We start from the raw sequence: 16,153 nt of genomic DNA, 5'->3' as shown, positions 1-16,153 counted from the left end.
CATTTGTATCTTCCTTACTGTGATCATGGAGGAAACAAGATTACACATGTTATGTTATGTAACAGTATCAAGAATTGCATTATTATAGTAGGGATTGGTTGAGAGCTGGCCCCTGCAGTGACTTAATCTCTATATTATGGTTGCTAGCATTCAAAGATATTTCAAATACTAGGGATAATAAGGAATCACTGTTTTAATACCAAAAAAAGACATCCCTAATTTTTCTTTCTCAAAGTAATAGGTATATATTTTTATGTCACTTTGCTACTGAGTGTTTGTTCATCATTCTTATATCTTCAAATATCTTTTAGCCCATATAGAGAACTACTGAATTTATCCCTGGTATGGACAAGAAAATACTAGAACCAGTGTTTGGATATGGTTCCCATTTCATTTTATAGAAGTTCAAATTACATTCTGCACTGGATTTCATTGAAGGGCAATAATAACTTACTCCTCTTCCCCCCACCCCCCATGTTGCCTTTATTAAAAGAAATGAGTGAAATATAAATTGAGAAGCTTTCCTCATTTTATTGACTAATAACACAAGTGAAAAAATTAATGATGCAGAAAGGTATAACAATTTTTTCTATAACATACAGGTAACTTTACTCCTAACAGTATTTGGTGAAGATGATCAGTCTCAGGATGTTGTAAGATTGCATCAAGAAATTAATGATTATAACCGGAGATTCTCAGGGCAGCCCAGATCTGTAAGTAATGTTATATAGCATGTACAAAGTTATAGGTAACCATTATATAACTCTTTTGTAAAGTGAGATTTACCAACAAGTATTCTTGACTGTGAAAAATCTCATTATGTGCATTGGGTCAAGTTTTCACCTTCACTGTTACCAAACACTGAGTTACAGCTTTCCCAACAACTACAGTTAAAAACAACCCTCCCCAACAAAAAAAAGCATTATAAAAGATTTTATGAGAGGGAAACTAGCAAAAAAGCAATAGGAAGAATTGGAAAGAAAAATACAAAATTATTGACTTCTATCTGATTCGAAGACAGTTTATCTTATGAGAAAACTTTTCAGAAAATGACTGAAAACATCTGGAGAAAGTTTTACAATTGTGTTTTACTCTATTTTTTAGTCTCAGGAGACAAATCTTCATGAGGGTAAGAAATGTGTTCATTCACTACTATATTCCCAGTGCCAAATTCAGTGCCTGGGATAAGTGCCCTTAGTGTTTGTTGAATAAATTAATGAGTATCCTGAAGATAAGAATTGATACTACTACTCCCAGCCAAAAATATTAAGCAACTGAAATGCTTCAGTATCAAACAAATACGTGTTTATGTGCTCCCTTGTTGCTTACTCCGTGATGCCATGTACATTTGAGGGCATACAGTTTCAACTGTTGTGGATGATAATGGATAGATTTACCTATTTTTTAGGTATTTAAGCAGTAAGAAAAACTTAATCCAATCACTGTTGTCCTCCACAATTACTTGGCAGCCTCTTCTGCTATTGTTGAACAAGCAGTTTTTTCATATATCCTCCAGTAACATCTATAGTATGATTCTTTGAAAATGCAACCTATTTCAAATTCATGAACTACCGGGCCGAGCCCGTGGCGCACTCGGGAGAGTGCGGTGCTGGGAGCGCGGCGACGCTCCCGCCGCGGGTTCAGATCCTATATAGGAATGGCCGGTGCACTCACTGGCTGAGTGCTGGTCACGAAAAAGACAAAAAAAAAAAAAATTCATGAACTACCACTGGACTTAAAAAAAAAAAATCATTTTAAGATTTTCATTCATGTTTTTAAATGTGAAACATACCATTGCTCAATTATTATTTCTTTGATAGATGTCAGATATTTAATGGTACTTAATGAGTAAGAAAGCTGGTATGAGAGAAAGTTACAAAATAATAAAAGATATGTTGGAGTAAGGTTATGCTTAATATACAAAACTTTCCTAGTAAACCATTTCATATTTCTTGTCTAATTATTATAGATTTTGTGTAAGTGATGATACCATGTTAGAAGTGAACAAAATAGTTCTGATAAAGGAAAGAAAGGTATTCAAAAGACATACTGGCTCATCATTAGAATATTTAAAGTAATTTACCACAGACTTTGTTATAAAATAGGTCTTATTGCAGATAACTGAAAAAGCTGTTTTGTTTTAAATATTAGTCTCTTTCATAGTGAATAAAAAATTAACATGGGCAGTAAGTCTAAAAAGATCATTTTTGTTGTTTTGTGACCAGTTATCTAAAAGGATCTAACAAAAGATTTTATTTTTCTGGGGGAGTTTTTAAAACTGTTTTCTCCTCAATTGCTCAGTTCTTCACATTTTTTCCCTCCATCTCTCTCTCAACTATTTGGCACTTGTTAAGTAAAATACATTCCCAGAGTTGGATTAATGGTTTTTACAAAGATTGTTAAAAATAGCTAAACTGTAGGCAGAGGAATGACCACAGGAAGTGACTCACTGAAAGGAATCAGGTTCACTACTACTCTTAAACTGTCAAAGCCATCAAAGTTTGTGTCTTTGATGTATAATACTTACATGTTGTCTAGCAATTTCTAAAGGTCTTTCATGTATAATATCTCTTTTAGTTCTTAATAGTCCTTGTGGCACATACTCAGTTAGTTGTTGAATTATCTCTAATGGGTTAAACAACTGTCCCAAGATCACCTGGCTAATAAGGGATTAACTTTGAGTTCAAACCCAGATATGTCTGACTTTGAAGCGGAGACTTGAGCTCAAGCTTCAGACTGTAATCCTCTATAGTTAGGTTCTTGGTTTGGTTGATTTTACTAACTCAAATTAGATATAACTTGAGTTTTGCATTACTATATCCTATATTTTAAGCTGTTGACACTCTGATTGCTTTTCAGTTATCTGCAATAAGGCCTATTTTATAAGAACTTAGTAATCAAAGAACTATTTTAAAATAAAATGCATAATTAGAAAATATGGTGTCCAATCAATATGTAAAACTCCTTAATTCATCTTAACTGAGTTTGCACACTTTAAGAAAATGACTTTGAAATCTGACATATTAAATGCTAAATCATAATATTTGTTTTTTCCACTACCAGATTATGGAAAGAATTATGGATCTACCCACTTTACTGAGGCATGCATTCAGGGAAATGTTTTCAGTTGGGGGCCTTTTCTGGATGTTCCGCATTAGGATAATACTTTGTTTAATGGGAGCTTTTTTCTATCTTATATCACCTCTAGATTTTGTACCTGAAGCCTTGTTCGGAATTCTAGGTTTTCTAGATGATTTCTTTGTCATCTTTTTGTTGCTTATCTACATCTCTATTATGTATCGAGAAGTGATAACCCAAAGGCTAACCAGATGAAAAAAATAAATTTACTAGAATATCTGAGCTAGTATATAAAATCAAACAAAAGGACCCATGGTGGTATAAAACATCTGAATATTATCTTACAAGCTTAAAACTACTATATGACAAACATTTGATTATAATTTGACAAATGCTAGCAATATACAAGCTATAACTGGAATTTTACATGTTGCAACTTCTGATGTTAGAATTATAATGATCTACAGTTTTCTTGATTCTGTGTTGTCTATAAAGTCTCTGGAAAAAATATGGAATTATATAAAAAGGGATGTTTTTATGTCTTTTTCTTTTCCCCAAAATTACTTAGATTAATTGGATATATAGTCAGGTATTGTTAAATGTACAATTTATTAGCCTGCTCAATGGGTATCTATATGATAATATTTAGCTATGAAACTCATCTAAATATTTTTGTTACAATAAAATATTATACAGTATTGGGGAAAAGTCAGTGTTTATATTAACACTAGCTAAATTGTGTGCATTTGGAGCAGTTCTGCTTTTTTCACTCTGATATAATTCTTTGTTATCAGTTGAAACTGAAAGAAGAAACTTGAATTTTATCATTTGATTCCATCTTCTGGTTTACATAACACTTTTTAATCAGTAGAAGAATTAGCAGGATGAGAAACACTTACCTCCCATCAGCACACTTGATGTTCACAGTTATGACATTTAAACAGGAGGGCTGGCTAGTTAGCTGCACGAGTTTGATCCTTTTATAAGAACTGATATAAAAGTAACTTGTAAAGGGGAAATTTTTAAGAACCTTGGTGATACTCTAAGCACTTAGCAGTTTGGCGCATTTCTGGGGAAAGCAGATCTTCATGTCTATATGCATCAAAGCCCTTAGGAAGGTACTAGGAACATTATTTAAATTTGACAAGAGAAATTACTGGTTAGCTCCAACAACAGAATGGACACATTTGGCCAGTTTTCCATTGTCAGAAAACTTTTATAAGACTGTGTCAAGATGGTAGCAGATCCATCCTGTCTTGTACAGAATGAGTGAATGTGTCTGAGGTGACTGGACAGGGAAGTTACTGTGTTTTTTTCTGATGGCTTTGGCACAAGTGTCTGATGCACTCTTCTGCAGTGTTCTGTTTGAGAAGAATCAATACCACAAGCATGAGGAGATCCATACTCACTTCAGCTGGCACAGCTTTAGTGAACTAGGAGAGTGGGGTGTCTGTCAGTGCCTGGGAGGTAGTGTTAGCTTTGAAACCCATGACCAGTGATAGCATCCATTAATGCATTAGTGAGCCTCACTATGTGCAGGGATGTACAGAGAAGATCTATCACATTCTCCCAAGTTAATCAGATTAGCCGTCTACTAATGAGATCGTGAATGAAATATCAATTTGTGTTTTCTAATTTGGACCTAGGAAAAGCTGCTGCCTGTCATAGAGAAAAGCAATAATGCTTAAACATAGCACATTATAATTAAAGCAATTTTTCATATACTTTTCATTTTATCCTTAGGATAATTTTGTGAGGAAGGCAGGGCATCACCTTCCTTTTCACAGAAAAAATCCCCATGCTATCAGTTTTTTTGTTTTTGGTTTTTGCCTGAAGTCACTCAATACGTAAGTGATTATATGGTATAAACTCTTAGTAGGAATCTTGCATAGGACGTTGAGATAGACATGAAGATTATTATGAAGAGGAGAAGCAGGAGAGAAACTGGGATCCTTTGGAAGTTTTTCATAATACATTATTTCTTCATTGGAGTAAGACAGTTTAAGTGCTCCTAAAAGGAAGGGTCTAGAAAAGATGACACATTAAGACTTCATGAGTCCTAATTCTACACTTCCAAATGTAGTGTAATAGGGTGGCATACGTCATAGAAAAACATCTCAGCTGGTCACCAACTTGAAAAGCTGAGTAGGAGTTTGTTATACCTCCAGACTGGAAATGCATTTACTACCAGTTATAAATTTGGTGTAGGGCTATAGCAATGTTTTTTGAAAGGATTTTATTTTCTGTGCATGTGTTCTGTGACAAATGTCACATTTCTAGTTACAACAATTTTACTACTAAGACTTTCTTGATAGAGGTGTTTTGTACCAAAGTTTGTTACATATAAAAACACTACGATCTGAAGTCTTATTAAATTGAAAAGAGAACATGCTGACATCTCAGAGTTTTAGACCCACTTGTTAGGTCATCTTTACAGATAAGTGATAGTAGATGCAGAAGGGATCTAACAGTATTTAAAACAAGTAGAGTCAATCAGTGTTTTAAACATCATTTATAGTAATACTTCTGTGGTTCAGAGTTAGAGCATATAAATCAAAGTGACAAACTGGATTTTTTAAAACAACGATATTGTAACTCATAAAAACAGATGGCCCAGCCCCAGGAGCAGATAATAATTTGGGCAGCTCTGTGTGGACCAAAACAGGGGAAACAACTGTTCTAACTGCCCGCTAGGACGGTGATTTCAACTACTACAATTCTCAGCATTCGAGAACAAGGGAAGAAAGGACTTGTACTGATCCCTTGTGGCTGTGCAGATACCTACCTCACAGAGTTGTAGAGGACTGATGGTTTAGTTCAATATTTGTGATTTAGGAGTTTGTCGAGCATTTTATTCTTTTGAATAAAAGCAATATATCTAAAACATTGTTAAGGTGTTATTTTTCTGGTTTTTTTATATTGTTTGCTTTAAAATTCACAGCTCCTGAAAGAGCATTCAGTATAATGGTTACAATGCCTTTATCACTAATGGGCATCCAGTATCTCATCACATTTCTAATTATTTTGCTTAAATATTTTTAAAAGTAGAAAAGAATTAAGTGTTTTGTTTTTATGGAAAAGTGCTTAATCTGGGAAATCTATATTAATTCTGGACAATAATGGTGAAATTTAGATTAGAGATTAGGCTTATACACTGATTTGCCACCCTCATTTATTTTGACTATATTTAAATTGTACATTTGATAACTGAAGTTTTCTGAGTCTTTGCCCTCATGTTTGCATCAATGCCCTCTCCTCCTCTCTCCTGCATTTTAAACACTAAATGTCCTCCAGGCCCATCCGTTTTACTAAACAGCAACCCATAAACCTGGGACTAGGTTGGAGTAGGAACCAGGCCAATAGACTTTACGAGCTGTTAACAGGAGGCAATAATATCACAGAGGAAAAGATAATCATTGAGCTTTTTTGTTCTGTCAGAACCAGACCATCTTCATGGCGTCAGTATTTGTTTTGGGTTTGGTTTGGTTTTTTTTACAGCTGGCAAGTACGGGGATCTGAACCCTTGACCTTGGTGTCACAACATCTTATTGACTACAAGCAGATTTGAAGGATTTCAGGTGTTATCAGTCACTGTCTTCCTCATCCACCTGCATCATTGGACTTGTCCCATGTCCCAGAATGGCACACGAGAGGAGTAAACGCCGTGTTGGAAAACACTGAGTATGTTCGGACACTGTCCTTACTTACTGTTCTTATTGAGACTAGTGGTATGTAGCTGTAGGCCGTTTGAGGGAATGTAGTATGTGATGTAGGGGAGGATTAAGGGCTAAAGATATTTTAAAGTCACTGACTTCTAACAGTTTAGATTTTAATTAGTTTTCAAATAAAAAAAATAAACTAAAAATACCTCTCAGATCAAAATAGTAACCTTCTTCTAAGAGGTCTCAGAGAAAACCAAAAGTTTGTGTCTATATGAATATTAATCTTTTTTCACTAATCTTAGCATATTAAGGTAGTAAGGGGCCTTAGAAATCGGCTAGGCTCCTTTGCCTGCGGCAGCCTCTTAATTGGTCTGTTCACTTGCACTATCAGCACCCCTCTCTGATAAACCCTTCACACAATAGTCAGAATGACCTTTTAAAATTGCTTATTAGGGACCGGCCCATGGCTCACTTGGGGGACTGTGGTGCTGATAACACCAAGGCTACCGGTTCAGATCCCTATATAGGGATGGCCGGTTAGCTCACTTGGAGAGTGTCGTGCTGACAACACCAAGTCAAGGGTTAAGATCCCCTTACCGGTCATCCCTTTAAAAAAAAAAAAATTGTTTATTAGATCGTGTCTCTCCCCTGTCTAACATGGTTCCGTGTCTTCCCCCTGCACTTAAATCTAAACATTCAACCTCACTCATGCCTTTCGCCCCATGGCTCACTGGGCTGTACCACTACAGCCTCCACTCAGTTCCTGGAAAACACACAATTTTTTCTTGCCTGTACTGTCAGACATAAGTCAGGACCTTAGCACACATTCCCTGTGCCTAGAATGCTCCCTCCAGCCCCCGCCCCGCCCCCACTCTGCCATTCTTGACATTTCTAGATTTTTTTCCCATCCTTTGGTTCTCAGGTTAAATATTCCCTCCTTGCACAGACTACCCATCTACCCTAGCTAAAGTAGGTAGTGACCCTCCCCAACCCCTTATTCACCCTTACAGCATTCTGATGTATTCAGGTATCTTAGCACAATTTTATTTTATTTACATTTTTCTTGTCTGTCTTCCCCTCATTAGAATATAAGCTCTATGAAGACTGGGAATATGTTAGTCTTGCTCACCAATATATTCCCACATAGCATAATACCTGCCACCATAGTAGGTGCTCAGTAAAGATTAAATAAATGAAAGGAAAAACAGGAAGGGGGAGGAGACAAGGAAAAGTCACTTTTTATTCCTTACTTCTTTGTTGATACCACCCAGGTCTAAGCCACCATCACCTCTCACCTACGTTACCCGAGAAGTCTTCTAGCCAGTCTCCCAGCCTCCTGCTATCTATAGTCAGCACAACAGAATGATCATTTTAAAAGACTGTCGTCACTCTGCTCAAAAGTTGAAGTCCTTACACTAGCCTACAAGACCCTACATGATACTGTCCCCTCGTTTTCTAACCTCATCTTATATTTGTCCCCCCAGCTCACTCTGCTCCAGCTACACTGACCTCTCTGCGTTCTCTGAGCAGGACAAGAAAACTGAGCCTAAGGAGCTTTGCCGTAGCCATTCCCTCCAACTGCAAATTTCTTTCTCCAGATTTCCTCATAGCTAACTCTCTCACCAACTCCAAATCTTTGCTCAGTAGTCACTTCCTCTATTAGGTCTGTCCTGCCCATCGAATTTAAAATTGCAATCCCCTCGCGTCCTCACACCTTTCACCTTACAACATACCGTGAGGTCATATATTTTCTACCTGCCTTCCCTAGCTCCCACAAGAACATTAGCTCCATGAGGGAAGAAACCTTTGTCTTGTTCACTAATGTATCCCAAGCCCCCAGAACTGTGAGTAGAACATAGATGTACAGAAAATATTTGTTGAATCAATTGATAAGAATTTCGGTGAACTCTAAGTTAAACTTGATTAATCACTTGATTCAACCAGCATTTTCTGAATACTTAATTTATGCCAGACACTGCAAGCAGTTGGGGTTAGGAGGTTAACAAAGCCACAATCCCTGTTCTCAGCAGCACCTCAGTTCTGATGACAAAGTCACACATACAGACCGTACGTTATGGTTCACAACTGTTTACAGAGATAAGTGCCAAGATTTCGCTAGAACAGGGACGTGCTAAAAAAAAAAAAACCCTGGGCTCTCACAGAACTTGGGCTATAGATCGGCGGTCGGGGAACGAGCTCACGAAGTTTCACAAATCATATGCCATCTATGGCCACCCTTCTAAAGAAATGGGAGCGGTCAGAGGACGACCTCAGCCTCACAGGTCTCCTACAGGCCACCAGGCCTAGCCAGCCGCATTAATATCCCAGGCAAAGCTCCGCAGGAAAGCTCCGGATAAATTAACCCACGGGACACCACCGCAGGCCGGAGCCAGCCCGAACCTAGACCTCCCCGCCCGGGTGCGTCCCCTTCTCCCGCCGGAAGCCCAGAGGCCCCGCCCACTTCCGCAACGCCGAACCCACCGCAGGATACGCCTGGCCTCAGCCAATGGTCTGCTGCCCAGGAAACGTTACCTCTGACCTCGGGGCTGATCCTGAGACAGTAGGACCAACTCCTCGCGAGAGGTGAGGTTGAAGCTGTCTCCGCCATCTTGGAGATGGGAGATAGGCGATGGCTGTGGTCCTTCTGCTAATGCAAACAATAAAACGGGCACATTAGTCTGCCTCGAGTGAGACCGTCATCACTGTAACTGTTGATCAAAACTACAGAAGAAGCGAGGGTGTCCAAGCCAAGCGCGAGACACTGAGAGCCGCTTCACCTGCCTTCTGGGGCGGCAGAAACGAAGTAACTGAGGACTGGAAAGATGGTGCAGTCCTGCTCCGCCTACGGCTGCAAGAACCGATACGATAAGGATAAGCCTGTTTCTTTCCACAAGTAAGTACCCGCGGCACTCGCGGGACCGTCCCACCTGGGCCGGGGGCGCGCGGCCGGTTAGTCTGAGGGCGGAGCCAGGCGCGTGTCCGCGCGAGACCGGAGGAGGGGGCGGAGCCTCGGGGCGGGGCGGGCGGCGGGGCGGGGTCCCACGGGAGCACCGTGGCTGGAGCCCGCGCCCCTTCGCGTTGCGTGTGCTCGGCCGGGACGGCGACCGTTTCCCGCGCCCGAGAAGCGGGCCGTGGCCGCGAGGTTCGCTCACGGCCTCGGCTCGGCGAGCTCCGCGCCCGCGGGCGGTCCTTGGAGGCCCCTCGGTCCCCTGGATCCCGCCACCCTCAGGGTCGTAGAGAAGCCGGGAGGTAATAACATTTGAAGTTAGAAACAATGACCTTTGAAAAGACAAAATCGTCGCTATTTTTCGTCCTTGCTGTGGATGGGAAACCAGCATCATAACAGTTCAGGATTGATTTCTGGCCAGGAAGGATATCAGGGAAGATTCTTTGACTCAATTTCTAGGAACCAACCTTTTAGGACCCCTAAGTTTTAGAGAAAGCTTCTGATACCGCCAAGACGAATGGTTGTCTTTTCAGCACACAGCAATGATGTCAGTAATAACACGGATCATAACCAAGTGCCATAATAAGGATCAATATGAGTTACTATGGGCGTGCAGAGGAAATCCTTACAGAAGAACCTGCCCCGTGGTTTTTCAGGCTGCAGTTAGAGTCCTAGGGTGAAAAATGGCCTCTTGAAAATAGAGAAAGAAAGCTGCAAAGTTGAAATTACTTAATGATAATCAAACGTCTGCAAAATGTGACACGATGACATTTTCATTCAGCCACACTCAGTGCTAATAAATTTTATTACATTTACGGTAGGTTTTCTTTATAGTCGGTAAGAATTCTCGACTATACGTGGTTGACAGCTAAGAAATCAGATCCAGTGGTAAATTATGCGAATTATTCGTCACAAAAGCAAAATTTTAAATCTTCAATTTTTTTTTTGGTGTGTGGGGGGGCCTTTTATGTTTAATAGAGAATATGGATGCATTTTTCTATGTTTCTTAAAATGTGAGCTGGACCCTACAGAAATAAGAGTGGTAGAACATAGATTACCAGAGTGTTGGTGTTTCCCCACAGAGAAGGGGATAGAACACTTACAGGATTCAGTTCGTTGTATCCTAATATTATCTCTTGATGTATTGGAGTTTCTGAAAACTAATGTACTTTGAAAGTGTAGGTGACACCTCATATGCATTCAGCTTCCCATGTTTCTAATGGCATGGCAGAGGGAATCTGAAAATATGGAAAATGCTTCATTGGCACTGGAAACTAATTAAGGGCGACATTCACACATCAAAAATACTGTTTCTGCTGGATGTTAAACAATTGATTAATCAAAAGAAGGGCTAACATGCATCTTATCCCTTATCTGAAGGAACAGTTTTGGAGGGAGTAGATGGAAAAGATTTTGACAGAACCTCACAAACAGCTGTGAATTTGTGGTACTTAGGCTGGGAGGCCCTCGCCACTGGATTTTACCAGGGATTAGCTACCACAGTTTGTACTTATAGAGCCCATTTGCAGCAGGGGTTTTCTAAGGAGTCTCTTTTCTCTTCTACATAGTGGCAGTGAAGAGGGCTATGCTGTGCAGAGAAAAGGGACTGTCGTAAAGATGGGTTAGATCTTCGTGATAATAGCAGAGTCAGGCCTTAGTGTACCTTATATGGAAGAGAAACCTTGGAACACAGATTTGAAACATCCTTCTTTGGCTTTTTTCCTAATCCCCCCAGTTTAAATTTAAACTACTTCCCTTTACCTGGGCCTAATGGACATATCCCAGTTATTAAGAGATAAATCAAAATAAATAATTTTCTTTACTTCTTTATCATTATTTGCCTATAATTTGATTAAATTTTGCCTGTGTTTGTCAGACTGATTCTAAGAGAATTAAAAGCCTCTTTTTCCTAGTAAATGTACATATTTTTTCTGTGCAGCACACAGAAAATTACTGGTAAATATGAATACAGATTCATTCTGTAGTCTATAATTTACTTGAATCTTTTAGTGTTCTCAATATAAAAAGTTAAATATTAATAAATGAGATAAACAGATAAGTGGAATTAGTCTTCAATCAAATATTCCTTAGTATGTTGACACCAATGTAAGATAGTTCTTTCCTGAGCAGGAAAGTTTGGGTGCTCTCCCTCTTTTTAAAAAAATAAGGTCAAAGAACTGAATTTATGTCATCTTCCTAGGTTTCCTCTTACTCGACCCAGTCTTTGTAAACAATGGGAGGCAGCTGTGAGAAGAAAAAACTTTAAGCCCACCAAGTATAGCAGTATTTGTTCAGAACACTTTACTCCAGACTGTTTCAAGAGGGAGTGCAACAACAAGTTGCTGAAAGAGAATGCTGTACCTACAATATTTCTTTGCACTGAACCGCATGATAAGGTAATATGTGTTTTATTTATTTTATTTTATTTGGCAGCTGGTGGGTATGGGGATCCAAACCCTTGACCTTAATGTTATCAGCACTACACTCTAACAAACTGAGCTAACTCACCAGCCCATTGTAATATGTGTTTTAAAATACTGGGTTATTTTCTATTTATAAAATCAGTGTATTCGTTATAGAAAATTTAGTAAAATCAATGTACTGTTAAGAAAATAAATGTACCTGGAGCTTATCACTTGTAAATAACCACTGTTAATAGAGATAAACTATTTAAAAATGCAAAATGCATTTTATTGAAGTTAAATATCCTTTAAGAAACTCAGTCTAGCATTGTAACGTATTTAAAAAGATCACTCTCTACCCCTACCTGTATGTTGATAAGTTTTGGGTTTTCTTATTCAGTAACAATTCATTTCAAAGTATTTTTTTCTCCCAAGTTTTAGGTGCTTAGTATTTAATTAAATCTAATTAATCATTTGTCTCTTTCTTGCCTACCACTTCTATTTGAGGTAGAAGAGTTAAATTAAAGCTAAAATTATTTTCTCATTTTGGAAGGTTTCTATACCATGCATTCACAAAAAAAGTCTCATATTTCTTAAATTCCACAGGTTAGTTCTTTTAAACTATTATTTTTAGTAAATAAACTTAAACACACTTTCTCCTTTATTGTTTTAGAAGGAAGATCTTCTGGAGCCACAAGAACAGCTTCCCCCGCCTCCTTTAACACCTCCCATTTCCCAGGTTGATGCTGCTATTGGATTACTAATGCCTCCTCTTCAGACCCCTGATAATCTCTCAGTTTTCTGTGACCACAACTATACTGTGGAGGATACAATGCACCAGAGGAAAAGGATTCATCAGCTAGAACAACAAGTGGAAAAACTCAGAAAGAAGCTCAAAACTGCACAGCAGCGATGCAGAAGACAAGAACGACAGCTTGAGAAATTAAAGGAAGTTGTGCATTTCCAGAAAGAGAAAGACGATGTATCAGAAAGAGGTTATGTGATTCTACCAAATGACTACTTTGAAATAGTTGAAGTACCAGCATAAAAATATGAAATGTGTATTGATTTTTAGTGGGTCAATACACATATCCTCTTCTAGCCTGTAAAGGAGTTTAATTTGAAAAATAACACTTGATTACTTGTGTAAAACAATTCAGAATATTTTTTAAAAAATAAATTAGATATATACTGTAAAATTGTAAATTTTTTTGTTTGTAATTTCAGGGTTTTTACATTTTAACAAAATATTTTAAAAGTTATAAACTAACCTCGGACTTCCAATGTAAGTTGGTTTTGAGACTGGAGATTTTTGGTTTTTGAGTATTTATACAAATAATGTAAAAATAAAAAGTAAGGAGAATGAGAAACATGCAGTAAAGATGATGTAAGTTTAAAATTTAAACTTAATGCTGTTTATTAAGAGAACTTAGTTATTATATTTTAGATGAGAAGTATGAGTCATATCCTGGGGCATAACTTCTCAGTATATATATTCACACATTATTTGTAAACCCAAAAGGTTCATTCATCTTTCCAAATTACCAAAGATAAATTGACAAGTTAATACTTGGAAAAAAAGATTTTGGTTGTCTTCAGAGCAGAAAATGAAGAGTCATTGCATATTAATAAGTAACTTTATAAAGAGTGGATTTTTTAAAACTGGGCCCTTCTTTTTTTCCCCCACTGTCTAGCATTATGGTAGCAGAAGTGTATCTTCAGTGGAAGAAACATTTTTCAATAAACAAGGCATTGTTATCAGTGAAGTCATAAAAATTGAAGCCTTGTGAATGATATGCTTTTTCTTCATTACCCCATGACTAAAGGACATCCTGTTCCCCAACTGTAGTTTTATCTGCATCCAAATCTCTCACAAATGTGTTGTTGTTAGTAAGAGTTTGATTTGTATCAAAATAAAGTAGTCTTGCACTTGACTAACCAATTCTTCAGGTCAAGGCTTCACATAAATTATTCACTTTTAACACAAGTTAGAAATTATATCTCATTTACTTAAATGAGTGATTTATATTCAAAACCAACCTAATACGTAGTGTTTGTTTTTACTGAATATTGATATTTAAACACAAGGTTTCTGTTTAACTGTGAGTTGTTTTCTGACTTTGTGGGAAATTCTACATATATTCGAAATGAAAATATGTTCTAAGTAAATAAATATCACTATAGGAGTTATCTATTTAGATTTAGAATAACTGTTTCTACTATAATTATTACTTTTATATTTCTAAGTACACTGAGATAGTTGAAGAGTAATAGACCTTTTAAGACAGCATTAAAGATGTGAAACAGTGATGTTCAAAGTGTCTTTTGTAGACCTGTTTTCATTGTAATTCACTGCCATGCTGCCAGTGGGTAGCACTTTGATTCATAGAGATTTGATATTTTATGAGCCAGTATCTCAAAAATAGTAAAAATGACTAGAAGATTACTTAAACTTCCATAGTCTGATTGCATCATTTAGAACTAACTCTAATGAATCACAGTAATTTTACTGGTTATTCATGGAACTCATAACTGTTTTTAGAAGATACAAAGTCTTCAAGTAGTTCGTTTATGTTTTTTATGTTTTTCAAGCAATTCCTGGAGGATATGTGGGTAAATATTTTGCAAAGTATATATCTTCAACCTAAATTGTCTTCTACATAAAGAGCAATTGCTGTGTGTGCATGTCCTCAGAACCAAGAATTCAGTTTAGATTATAAATATCATAATTACATAGCATCTTAGCATTATTATTTAACCTGAAGCTACTTTCTTTTCATAACAGATATAAATCCCCATTTGGAGAGTACTGAGCAAGCAGCATATATACCAACTGCTTGCATTTAAATAATTTATCACAGTTTGAGATGCAGGTGCTTATTTCTGAATTTGAGATGTAACATTTATTGAATATTTTAAAAATTTATTTAATCTATTGTTTATAACAGTGTCAAAAAAATAGAACATTTAAGCTTAAAGTAGGTCCTTCTCAAGCATGGTGAAACTCAGTCTGAAACAGGGACAAGGTTTTGATCTGGAATAAATGGGAAGAAGTTGAAATTTATTTTAAGCATATGTAGTAAGATACTAAAATTTCCATTTATGTGTGACATAATCTGGCTGTCCTGGCAAGAAATAATTGTTTCTTAATAATAGAACTGCTAGGAGAACCATACAATTATAGAATTTTGGAATACGAGGGGATTTAGAAATTGTTGAACACTAGTCTAACCTCCAAACCCTGCAAAATATCCTTCTATGGCGTTTTTCATAGGTGGTTATCCATTCTCTGTTTACCACTTACATTTAAGCAGTTATTCAGCTTAGGTTCTTTAAAATGGGTTTCCAGATAAGAGTATAATCAGTTGCTACTCTTTTTATACTTCTTTATAAAGCAAATACAAACTACATTTTGAACTGCTGCTTAGTTTGAACTATAACATTCCAAACTGAAGTTTCACATTTTTTCAAGAATTTTTATTTTTTAACATTTGTACGTATTTTGGGGGCACAGTGCATTGTTTCAATACATGCATATATTGCACAATGATTCACTTAGAGTGGATAACATAGTTTTGTACCCGTTGGTTCAACAGTTAACCTTCCCCTATCCCCCTCTCCCGAGCCTCTGGTAACCATTATTATACGCTCTAGTTCTACTACTTCTATGAGAACCACTTTTTTTTTTTTTTAGGATTCCTCATATGATTGAGATTATGTGGTATTTGTCTTTCTGTGTCTGACTTCACTTAACATGATGGTTTCCATTTCCATCCATGTTGCTGCAAATGATAGGATATCATTTCTTTTTATAGCTGAATAGTATTTCATTGAGTATATATACCATAGTTTTTTAATCCATTCATCCATTCATGGGCATTTAGGTTGAGTCCATCTCTTGGCTATTGTGAATAGTGCCAAGATGACCATGGGAGTACAGGTGTCTTTTTGATATATTGATTTCATTTCCTCTGGGTATATACCCAGTAGTGGTATACCTGGGTTATAAGATGGATCTATTTCTAGTTCTCTGAGGAATCTCCATACTGTTTTCCACAATGGCT

At 37.2% G+C, this 16,153-nt stretch overlaps 2 protein-coding genes across 8 annotated transcripts in view; both read left to right on the top strand.

The window, feature by feature from the left end:
- The window catches only part of RNF170 (ring finger protein 170), a 42,468-nt gene extending 38,595 nt beyond the window's left edge, over positions 1 to 3,873 (top strand). For 3 of the 7 annotated variants that reach the window (XM_063080044.1, XM_063080043.1, XM_063080045.1), the window contains 2 exons: positions 603 to 713; positions 3,064 to 3,866. In XM_063080044.1, the coding sequence (XP_062936114.1) occupies positions 603 to 713; positions 3,064 to 3,333 (381 nt within the window). In that variant the 3' untranslated portion in view covers positions 3,334 to 3,866. Of the gene's footprint in view, positions 1 to 602; positions 714 to 3,063 lie in introns of all 7 variants that reach the window. The other 4 variants (XM_063080041.1, XM_063080042.1, XM_063080047.1 and 1 more) reach the window with 3 other exon arrangements.
- Positions 3,874 to 9,312: 5,439 nt separating this feature from the next.
- On the top strand, positions 9,313 to 13,286 carry THAP1 (THAP domain containing 1). Its single transcript, XM_063080048.1, has 3 exons — positions 9,313 to 9,633; positions 11,888 to 12,083; positions 12,763 to 13,286. The coding sequence occupies exons 1-3, from the start codon at positions 9,563 to 9,565 to the stop codon at positions 13,135 to 13,137; spliced, it is 642 nt and encodes a 213-aa protein (XP_062936118.1). The 5' UTR covers positions 9,313 to 9,562; the 3' UTR covers positions 13,138 to 13,286.
- The last annotated feature ends 2,867 nt before the right edge of the window (positions 13,287 to 16,153 follow it).

This window comes from Cynocephalus volans, chromosome 15 (assembly GCF_027409185.1).
Source record: "Cynocephalus volans isolate mCynVol1 chromosome 15, mCynVol1.pri, whole genome shotgun sequence".
Classification (NCBI taxonomy): Eukaryota; Metazoa; Chordata; class Mammalia; order Dermoptera; family Cynocephalidae; genus Cynocephalus; species Cynocephalus volans.
Note: the sequence above shows the minus strand (reverse complement) of the source record. Positions and strands in the feature narration are given on the sequence as shown.

Bases quoted from the DNA above. Each gene is read 5' to 3' on its own strand.
- THAP1 (XM_063080048.1), top strand. From the start codon at position 9,563: ATGGTGCAGTCCTGCTCCGCCTACGGCTGCAAGAACCGATACGATAAG. The intron at 9,634-11,887 runs GTAAGTACCCGC...TCATCTTCCTAG, and splicing joins AAGCCTGTTTCTTTCCACAA to GTTTCCTCTTACTCGACCCA. The intron at 12,084-12,762 runs GTAATATGTGTT...TTATTGTTTTAG, and splicing joins GCACTGAACCGCATGATAAG to AAGGAAGATCTTCTGGAGCC.